General features: G+C 32.1%; 1 protein-coding gene across 2 annotated transcripts; it reads left to right on the top strand.

Moving 5' to 3' along the window:
- The first annotated feature begins 5,801 nt into the window (after window positions 1–5,801).
- On the top strand, window positions 5,802–9,544 carry LOC105139533 (tetratricopeptide repeat protein 28-like). Of its 2 annotated transcripts, XM_011046006.1 has the most exons (4): window positions 5,802–6,009; window positions 6,040–6,196; window positions 6,712–8,796; window positions 9,089–9,544. In XM_011046006.1, exons 3-4 carry the CDS (start codon window positions 6,758–6,760, stop codon window positions 9,276–9,278), a joined length of 2,229 nt encoding a protein of 742 aa, XP_011044308.1. In that variant the 5' UTR covers window positions 5,802–6,009; window positions 6,040–6,196; window positions 6,712–6,757; the 3' UTR covers window positions 9,279–9,544. The 2 variants fall into 2 exon arrangements, with proteins under 2 accessions (XP_011044308.1, XP_011044307.1); XM_011046005.1 differs by having other exon boundaries at window positions 5,802–6,196.
- Window positions 9,545–11,362: the final 1,818 nt, after the last annotated feature.

Here is an 11,362-nt window from a genome sequence, read left to right as displayed (position 1 = left end):
AGTTAAATCTGTTGATTTGAGTTTTGAAGAGGATCAAGTTGGCCCTTACGAACAACTTGATGCACTGTCTTCCTTTAACCCTTTAGCAAAATACGGGAGGAAGTAAAATCCATGGACCGACCTCATCGTCTCCACCCCGTAGGAATTACGAGATCCTCTAAGAAAGCCTTCGACATCCAAAGGTCATGGACCGACCATAGAACCTTGTTCTATAAGTGGAACACCTTAGCTATCCGCTCTTAGGTTGGGCAGTAAGGGTTGGAGAAAGGTAATCACTGTTTTTTAAAACCAGCATTTTTAAGACCAAAAAGTGGGGCAGAAAGGGGGGGGAAGCTTCCTGTTCATGGGTTTCCTGTATTTGGATCCTTTGGAACCACAAGAATCCTTGGTTAGAATAAGAATCCAACTCAGCACCTTTTAAGATTCTAAGAAGAGTTGCTCTTTAGAGAGCACAATACAAAGAAAGTTGTAAACTGTGTTCGGGGAGGAGTTATTATCTATCATCAACCTGTATGGTAGAATCACTTGGGGGCCCGAGAGGCAGTGGTTTACCTTATTCGGGGGTTCCTGTTATAGCCAAACATGAGGGAAAAATAATTTATACCGATATTGACAAGATTATTTAATTAGGGAATGGCTATATTGTAAGCATTCCATTAGTTATGTATCAACGTTCTAACAAAAATACATGTATGCATTAAAAAAACTCAAGTTCAGCGAGGAAAATGCATTGAAAGGGGACAAGTTTTGACGGACATTGCCGTTACAGTTGGTGGCGAACTCGCCTTGGGCAAAAACATATCAGTAGCTTATATGCTATGGGAAGGCTATAATTTTAAAGATGCGGTACTCATTAGCGAACGTCTGGTATATGAAGATGTTTATACTTCTTTTCACATATGAAAATACAAAATTTAGACTCATGTGACAAGCCTAGGCCCCAAAAGGATCACTAATAAAATACTGCATCTAGAAGCCCATTTACTTTGAAATTTAGAAAAAAACAAAATTGTGATGCTAAGATCTTAGGTAGAGATAGGCAATATTTTAACAGGTAAATTAATGCCTCAATTGGCGAAAGAATCATCATTTGCCCCCGAAGATAAATTATTACAAGCTATAGTGGGCATTCAAGTATCTGCTTCAAAGGAAACTTGTCTTGATTTTCTTGATACTTAATTAAACTACAAAGAGGTTTTTTTATTATTTTAATATGGAAAGAAAAAAAAAAGAGTAAAAGATATTATAAAGAAAAATAAAGGGTTACTTTTCGTTCTAAAATCTAAAAAAAATAAAATGGATTTGATACAAATAAATAAATAAACTAAAAGAAGTGATCAATATAAAAATGATTTTTCAATTTTATTCTGTAGCGATTTCCATAGTAATTTGATTCAAAGACATTTTCTTTGAATGAAGTTATACAACATAGTTTTTCTAATTGACTCATTCCATACTAGAAATAATTGCAAGAAATCTTTTGATAATATGGATTCCTCTTTCTCAATGATATCCCACAATCAAGACAATTGGCTAAATCCTGTGAAACCATTTTATAGAAGTTCATTGATATCTTCTTTTTATAAAGCAAATTGACTTCGATTCTTCAATAATCTATATCATTCTGCTTCTATTGTAAAAAAAAAAATTCCTTTTTATATGGAAAAGGCCCGTATTAAGAATTATGATTTTCCGTATGGATAATTACTCATATCCTATTCATTCACAACAAAATATTTTCTTTGTGCGACATTTTTTTAATTGTTGTTTTCTTTTTTAATTTTACATTTCAATGTTGGGTTGATTACGAATTAAGCTCCATGATCTGTTATGGTTTGCTTTCTATAAGGTTATCTCGATCTCACACTCTAGGTTAAGGGTTTTACAGGTTATTCCTAGTAGACTCATGTTGTTTTATTATGTCCTATTTTAGATTTTTTTTTTAATTTTATCATTCAACAATGAGTTTATTGGGAATTGAGCTTCATAATTTATTTTAATTTTTTTCTATTATGTTATCCTAGTCTCATAATCTGCATTGTTGATTTGATAGGTTGACCTAAGTTGACTTGAACTTCTTGTTCAATTTACTTTTTATAAGGTTATTCTAAAGTTATGAACCAAGTCATTAGTTTGGTGAGTTGACCTATGTTATTTTTTATGTTTTTTTAATTGGATTTTTGCAATTTCATCATTTAATATTGGATGATTGGAATTAAGTTTCATAATTTGTTTCAATTTATTTTCTATGGGGTTATGTTAGTTTCATTACCCAGGTCGTGGATTTGACATGTTAACTTAGATAATTTCTTTTGTTCTCTTTTTTTAAAATATTTTTATTTTAAATTTTATCTTTCAATATTAAATTAATTAAAAATTAAATTTTATAATTTATTTTGATTTGCTTTATGTGGTGTTATTATGGTTTCATAACTCAAGTCATATATTTAATAAGTTAATCTAGATTGACTCAAATCGATCTAATATGTTTTGTCTTAATATGTAAAAAAAAAAGATGTCACATTAATTTTTTTAGTTAAAAAATATTTTAACTTACAACAAAACACGGGTGGACAGTACAATTGTGAGCTATATATTGTCACTTGATGATAATGAATATCCACTAATTCTATTATGTTTATATCCTATCCATTATTAATTATATAAATTTTCTAGATATTTATATATTATTTATCATATTTTAAATATAATTATCAAATACTATTTATTATTCAACATGAAGTGTGTGTATATATATTAAATAATGAAATTTTAAATTATAAACCTTATACGTAAGAAGTCTTTTAATACATGACACATGATGCATCGTAACTATTTTGCATTTGTTATGCAATTTGTACTTCCTATAAACATGCAATAGTACAAGTATCTTAATGACTGCTTAATTACTAGGAAGTGAATTACAAGATTTTTTTTCTCATAAAAGCTTTATAGTTAAAATGATGCACTCAACTTATCAATAGACAAAAGTCATATTGGTCTTATATATATAGGATGATCAATATCATAACATGAAATCATTAACAAAAAGATATACCTAAACTTTGTGATCATTATAACACTCTATCATCTCCTTAATTAATACAAGTTTGTTAATGCTTATCCATGTGAATATAAGAAATTACCTTTCCTTTTCTTTTAATATACTGCATAAATTGAAATAATTAAAATTATTATAATTATAATATAAGAAATATTAAGACAAGTAGGGAAAACATAGTGGACAATCCATTATGTTTTTCACATTTTTCTCCTCTTAAAACCATCCAATTAGAGGTATTTTTCTCATTTCATAAGTGTTCATTTGTCATTACCATATTTATAGGGGATAGATCGGTCTCCTTATATGTGTTATGCAAAATAAAATAACTTCGTTAGAATTAAAATTTTTAAAATTGATACCAAGGTGTGTTTTTGAATTTTTGATTTCACAAACATAGTAAATTATCTAAATTATCCCTAAAAAATCAAGTTTTATTCACTAATAGTTAGGGGTGTATTGATACTTTTACAATGGTTTTGTTTGTAATAATAGGTTGGTAGAGGGGGTTTATTGGAATTTCAATTTTTAATGCACAATAAAGTAACTTAACTACCGCTGGGATAAAAAAAATTAAAGCTTCCTTCTCTTAGCTTTTTTTGTTATTCTTAGAAGAGCTAAAGGGCACCTTAACCTTTTAATAAATATAAAATATTAATAAAAAAAGTTGTTAACACGTGCATAGTAAGTATCAGTTAGTAGATGTTGTTCGTGTTCTTTGAGCAGCACATGTAATGGCATCCTATGGTTTTACGTTGCCTTCAAAGGTAACATTGAAAGTGTGTTAACATCCTCTACACGGTGATGTGACATGTGTGTACCGTAGAGTTTTAATTGGTCCCGATGAGTTTTTTTTCTTTCCCTCCTTTTTTTTTCTGTTTTCTCCTTGTTAAAATATGAGTATCCTATTATTTATTTTTTATATCAAATTTAAGTTTTTATTCTATTCATTACTATACTTATAGTTTTTTTTTTCTTTTTTATCTTATTTTGATTTATTTTGTTCCTTCAACTTCTTCCTTGTCATATAGTTTAATTTGATTTTAATATCAAATTTAATCCTTATTTTTCTAGACTAATTAAATTTTATTTTCAATTTCATCCCTAAGCCTTAGATTTTAATTTATTTTTATGTTGAATTCGGTTCTCATTCTTTTATTATTGTTTGTTTTGTTTTGATTTTTTTCCAATTTAATCTCTTGATATTTTTTTAGAATTTTTATTCATTATTTTCCCCTTCTATTTTTTCCAAAGATCATGGTTTAATATTTTACTTCTTTTTTTTTAAAAAAAGGTTTGTTTTCATTTTTTTTCTTTTCTCTACATGAGGTTATCCCGATCTTAGGTTGACTTATATTTTTTTCACTATTTTTAAAATTAATTTTTATTTTGGTTTCATCGCTAAGCTTTTTTATTAAAACTTTTTCTTTGGTTTTTTATGGGTCTGCCTTCTATGAGGTCTTCATGACCATGGTTATGGGTTTTTAAAAGTTAACACGGATTGGTTTTGGTCTTTTTTTATGTTTTTTTAAATTATTATTTTTTTTAATTTCTTTCTTCAACATTTATTTATTTATTTTAAATAGATCTTCATGCTTTTATTTACACTGTCCTTTCTATGAATCTATTCTAATTATTTATCCATGGTCACTAAGCTAGCAAGTTAGCTCAGGTTAACCCATATTTTTTTTTATTTTTAATTTTATCATTTAATATTGAGTTATTTGATAATTTAGTTTTATGATTTTATTCAATTTGATTTCATTGATGATTTTTTTTACTTTTTATTCGTATAAATAATTGTTTGACCTAACAAAAAAATTATTTCTGGAAATAAAGTTATTAGATATAATTGAGTATATTAACCATGGAGATCAAATTCTTAGTTATCTCTTGATTAAATATAAATTTAATTAATTAAATAAATGTATAAATATTTTAGTTTATGACTAAGAATTTTTTATATTAAAGATATATTAGAAAAACATGCATATTTATTTTTTTTATTGAAGAAGAATAATCTTACCCGTGTGAATAATGTAATGGTTCACGTAGCCAGTACACTTGTCTATACGGAGCTGCAAAAGGGTGCTCAATAATAAAATAGCAAACATGGTTAAAAGCAGGGGCCGACCCTACAAAGTTTTTTTTCCGGCCTTTTTCTTGAGTAATTTTAACTTGTGGCCCTAAAACTAGTGAAGTTTAACCTTTGACTCCCTAGATTTTTTTTTAAAAAATTTAACCCCCAAACAGAATTTCTTGGCCCGGCCCTTGTTGAAAGTGACACTTTTGACCTTATCAGCTTAGCTAGCTATCAAGTATAACAGGAGAGGGTCAGTATGGTTCAAGACCACGACCCTCAGTATCTACACATGTTCACCCATTAACACCATTGTCAAAGAACCCTTCTTTTTTATTTTTTTTACGCAGTTTGTAATTTGTTTTTTTTTTAATTTAATTTGTTTTTTATATTTTTAAAACATTTTAATATGTTAATATTTAAAAAATAAAAAAATATTTAAAAAACAGCCTCTGACTTCTCGTACACCTTCCGACGACATCCAAAAAGGCCATGGCTGTCAGTTCACATCATCCAATGACACGTGGCAAAATCCCATTATACAGATAAATAACATACAGAAAGCAGAATGGCAGCAGGCCTCCCGCTCTATATAGGTCTGTCTATGCCTATTTAAGGGTGGGAGAAAAGTCCCCTTCTTTAACCTTTCCCTCTCTGACATTCCACCCCTGCTAGACTACACACACACACACACACACACACACACACACACATATATGTTTTATTTTTTAATTTTTTTTTTATTCTACCATTTTCATGTCTAACCAGCTAAGCTATGAAAGCTGCCATATTGTCCTCGTGTTATTTTTAACAAAAACCCCTTGTTCTTTTTCAACTGCCTAACTTCTTCCTTTTCACACACACACACGCACTTCTTCCTTCACACACACACACACAGACACACAGAGGATTGACACAAAACCAAATTCAAGATTTTTATTTTTGGTGTTTGTCTTTCTCTATGTGTAATCACTCAGTATTCAATCTCTATCTCCTGTTTAAAAAGCCCAGATAACACATCATCTTGGAATCTTCTTTCATGACTGGTTTTGAAGGTACTGAATTTATCAATGTCTTCTCTTTTTTTTGCCTTTTATGTTCTGTCTGTTATTGGATCAGTTTGAGAGGTCAACTGTCAGAAAAAAAATAAAGTTTGCATTTTTGTTCATTGATTTTTTGTTGTGTCAGTTGTATAATTTGTGGGATTGTGTTGTTTTGTATTGATGAGTTTATAATCTAAGGGTTCATTTTATTGAGTTTTGGAAACATTTTTTTTCAAAAGATCTAATTAAGAAACGTTAGATTTTTTATTGCTGTTACAAACATGGAAAGTTTGAAGGGCTGTTTAAAGCACAAGTTAAAGGATTGAGATTTTGATGTTATCATTGGAGTTTTTGCTATGGTTTTAGTTGACTTTGTCATGTTTTAGCTACATGTGTAAAGGTTGGTGCATCTTGTATATAATTAGATAGTTTAAATATACGAGTTTTTTTTTTTGTTTGGATCTACAGTGCCAATTGTTTGATATAGCATGATGCCCTTTTCCTTTTTTATGGAAACTTTGTCGCAGTTAGTTTATTGGAACTCGGTGTTTTCATTGATTTGGGTGAATAAAGATGCCTGGAATTGTTATGGATGGAATTGATGAGGAAGGAATAGTGAATGAAATGAATGGAAATTCAGTGCCGATGAAGGACAGTTCTGTGCCTAATAAGTCCCCAAGGAGAAAATCGAGTCCGCATGGCCGTCGCTGTACTGGCCTAGATCCTCCTGTAGATGGAGTTTCTGTTTATGGTGTGGCAGTTGATGGGGTGCTTGGCACCTCCATCGAGCAGCTTTATGAGAATGTGTGTGATATACAGAGTTCTGATCAGTCTCCCTTAAGGCATAGCTTTGGATCTGATGGTGAAGAGTCTAGGATTGATTCAGAGTTGCGCCATCTGGTAGGGGGAGAGATGAGAGAGGTTGAGATAATGGAAGAGGAAGAGGAAGAGGTGGATAAACCAGAACTTGGCACTCATAGTAGCTCTTCTTCCAAGAAGGGAAGTTCATCAGGGAGCAAGAAGTCGGGGAACTTGGACAAGACCAAATCTGCAAGCACCAAGTCTGTTTCTTCAAGAACCTCAAAGAAGCCTTTGGACTCTGAAGCATCATCGAAGATGACTCCCAAGGGAAAATGTCCCTCAGAGAAACCTGCTATTGACAAGCGGAATGACGAGAATTTGAAAAAAGGAAATGTGGGAGTCAGATTGATGAAGAAACAAAGAAATTCTCCACTTGGAGGAGTAAAGTTACCGAATGGAACCGAGGATTCATCAGAATCGGGTTTAGATAATCCAGATCTTGGACAATTTTTGCTAAAGCAAGCAAGGGATTTGATTTCTTCAGGGGATAATCCCCAGAAAGCTCTTGAATTAGCTCTTCGCGCATCTAAATCTTTCGAAATATGTGCAAATGATAAGCCCAGTTTAGAATTGGTAATGTGTTTGCATGTCACAGCAGCCATACACTGCAGCATAGGCCAGTATAGCGAGGCCATTCCCATTCTTGAGCATTCAATTGAGATTCCATTGCCTGAGGAAGGCCAAGAGCATGCCCTTGCCAAGTTTGCTGGGTACATGCAGTTGGGTGATGCTTATGCGATGCTGGGCCAGCTTGGGAAGTCAACAAAGTGCTACTCAACAGGATTGGAAGTGCAGAAACAAGTTCTGGGAGAAACTGACCCTAGAGTTGGCGAGACTTGTAGATATTTGGCTGAGGCCCATGTTCAAGCATTGCAGTTTGAGGATGCGCAGAAGGTTTGCCAGATGGCTCTAGACATTCATCGAGACAACGGTTCTCCTGCGTCTCTTGAAGAGGCAGTGGATCGACGGCTTATGGGTCTTATATGTGAAACAAAGGGAGATCATGAAGCTGCTCTTGAACATCTTGTGTTAGCCAGTATGGCCATGGTGGCACATGGCCAGGAAGCTGAGGTGGCCCGTGTTGATTGTAGCATCGGAGATGCTTACTTATCTTTGTCTAGGTATGATGAGGCTATTTTTGCTTATCAAAAAGCACTCACAGCTTTTAAGACAACAAAAGGAGAGAATCATCCATCTGTTGCTTCAGTTTTTGTTCGTTTGGCTGATTTATTTAACAGAACTGGGAAGTTGAGGGACTCAAAATCATACTGTGAGAATGCCCTTGGGATTTATGAAAAGCCCTTGATAGGGATCCCTCCAGAGGAGATCGCTAGTGGCCTCACTGATGTTTCTGCTGTCTATGAATCAATGAATGAGCTCGATCAGGCAATCAAGTTGCTAAAGAAGGCGTTAAAGATATATAAAGATGCACCTGGTCAACAAAGCACAATTGCTGGAATTGAAGCTCAAATGGGTGTCATGTACTACCTGCTGGGGGATTATTCTGAATCTTACAACTCCTTTAAGAACGCAATTTCAAAGCTCCGTTCAAGCGGGGAGAAGAAATCTGCTTTCTTTGGCATTGCTCTCAACCAAATGGGTCTGGCCTGTGTGCGGCGCAATGCTATAAATGAGGCTGCAGAATTGTTTGAGGAAGCCAAGATTGTTCTGGAACAAGAGTGTGGACCATATCACCCTGACACTCTTGGGGTATATAGCAATCTTGCAGGCATTTATGATGCAATGGGCAGGTATGCACCTTTTACCATTTCTTGTGCCTTTTCTCCATGCCATCCTCGTTTGCATCTGTCAGAGGCTTAATGCCATTTTAATTTCTAGTCAAGTCATCAATGTTGCTCATTTAACGATTTGATGTTGTTAGGTGGTATAGTTACCAAATGGATGGGATGCCTTTTCTTCTCTAGATTTATTTAATTTGTAAAATATAGATGTGTTAGCCTGAACGTGCTCGCGTGCAGTTTTCTTCCACATAACAAGTTCTACTTGAAGCTGAGTTGAGGTGCTCTGTAATGTTTGACGCAGGTTGGACGATGCAATTGAAATCTTGGAGTATGTTGTTGGGATGAGGGAGGAAAAGCTCGGGACAGCAAATCCAGATGTTGTTGATGAGAAAAAAAGGCTGGCCGAGCTATTGAAAGAAGCCGGCAGGGTTCGGAGCAGAAAAGCCAGGTCACTGGAGAACCTCCTTGATGACAACTCTCATGGCATTTAGGTATTGTAAAGATGCTACATGTGTGGCTGTATTTATTAAAATGGAACACAATGTGTTATAGGAGTTGATTCAAGAAGGAAAAGAAGAAAACAAGAAAGGCATAGGTTCTTGTTGTTCTCATATATTCATACTTCGAAACAACTGCAGGCTGGATTCGGTTGTCTTCTTGATTTTCATTTTCATATTTATTTATTAATTTTTTGTGCATTTTGTTGTTTATTACGTTTAAATCTTGGATAATAGTAAATTCTATTATTTTTTCTTTATTTGTAACGTTCCATCCATCATAATCGACGATAGTTAGAGTATGCACTTTTTTTTTCCCCTTAATCATTATATTTAATTATTTAATTTTATCTTTCAATTCAAATTTATAATATATATTTTTTATAATTTTTTTCTTTTCAATTTCATTATTCTATTAATTTTTTTTTTATTATCCTCTAATTTATTTTTTATTTTGATTTTTATTCTTAATCTTTTAATTATTATTTTATTTTATTTTAATTTTTATTGTTTTAATTACTGTAAGGATCCTTTATATAATCGATTTGATTAATTTTAATTTTTATTGTTTTAATTACTATTTCTAAGGATCCTTTATATAATCGATTTGATTCTCAATTTTATTATTCAATTCAATATTTAATTTATTAGAGATTGATTGTGTTTTGTGGTTTTTTATGTTTGATGTCTTCATTTTAATGATCTGAGTCACGAGTTTAAAAAGTTAACACTAGTCAATATCTTTTTTTTAATGATTTTATCTTTTGATTTTTTTAAATAAAAATTAATTTTATAATTTTTTTTAATTTCTTTTATATCAAGTCATTTTGATATCATAACATAAATTATGAGTTTTGCAAGTAAATTTGAATTGACTTACCTCTTATTACTTAGATTACATATTTATTAAGCTACATCAAATTAGAGATGATTATTTTCAGTTCAGTTTGGTTTTTATCTTTAAAAAACAACCAAACCAATAAAAAAAAAAGAAGGAACCCAAACCGAATAGGAATCGGTCCAAACTGACCAGTTTGGGTTTGATTTTTTAAATTCAAAACTGAAAAAACCTATAGTTTTTTTTCTCTGTGACTAAAATTTGTTTCAGTTCATTATCAAATTTACTCCCACAAAACCTCCTTAACATCATAAATTAACATCATAAAAGAAAAGAAAGAGAAGGAAAGGAAGTCATGTTAATTGTTATCTTATCTGAAAAACATGATTGTCAACATTAAATGTTGGATACATGGACAAAGAAGGAATGAATCTTGGCTCTACTACAAAAAAATAAAATGTAATGGAAACAACAACAGCAACAAACACAATCTTTACATCATCAACAATGAAATTTAACCATTTTGGCAAAATCCCATCTTTTTTCTTCATTTTTCGATCATTATCACCATCATCCCCCCCTCCACCCTCACCTTCTCCACCACCAAAATCCACCACTACTTTAGTCTTTTCATCAAAATCCTTAACCCCATAAAAAATTAATCTCTGAAATTGAACCGAAAGTTTTAATCTTAGTAGGATTTTAACTTTCAAATTAGAGTTTTGGGGGAAAGAGAGGAAATGACTTGGTTTATTTTTAGACATTGTCTGTATCTCTAAACTTTTCGAGGGAGGGGGCGTCTGTTAATGGGAGGGGGTGAGGGCAGCGGTTGTATCACCATGGATGAAAGGGTTAATGAGGGAGGAGAGGATAGTTGTGTGAAACTAAAACTGAAATAAATAAAAAATGGTTTGTGCTAGGGTTAATTGTTAATACCTAATGACTAATGAGAGGGAGGAGGCGGCCCTTGGCTTTTTTTTTTTTTGTAATTTCTAAATCGAACAGATTCAATTTGGTTCGGGTTGGTTGATTCAGGCACACAAAAACTGAAAACCGAACCAAACCAAATAATTTTTTTAAATATTTTAATAGGTTTAATCGATTTTTTTTACTGGTTTGGTTTTTTTGGTTAATTTTTTTGATTTTTTCTGTTAAATCCATTTTTCGGTTTTTTTGCTCACCCCTACATCAAACTATTTTTTTAATTCAATTTTGTACTTTCAAATATTTTTTTTCCAAG

Source organism: Populus euphratica, unplaced genomic scaffold, assembly GCF_000495115.2.
Source record: "Populus euphratica unplaced genomic scaffold, PopEup_1.0 scaffold212.1, whole genome shotgun sequence".
Taxonomy (NCBI): Eukaryota; Viridiplantae; Streptophyta; class Magnoliopsida; order Malpighiales; family Salicaceae; genus Populus; species Populus euphratica.
This window is presented reverse-complemented; position numbering and strand designations above follow the sequence as displayed.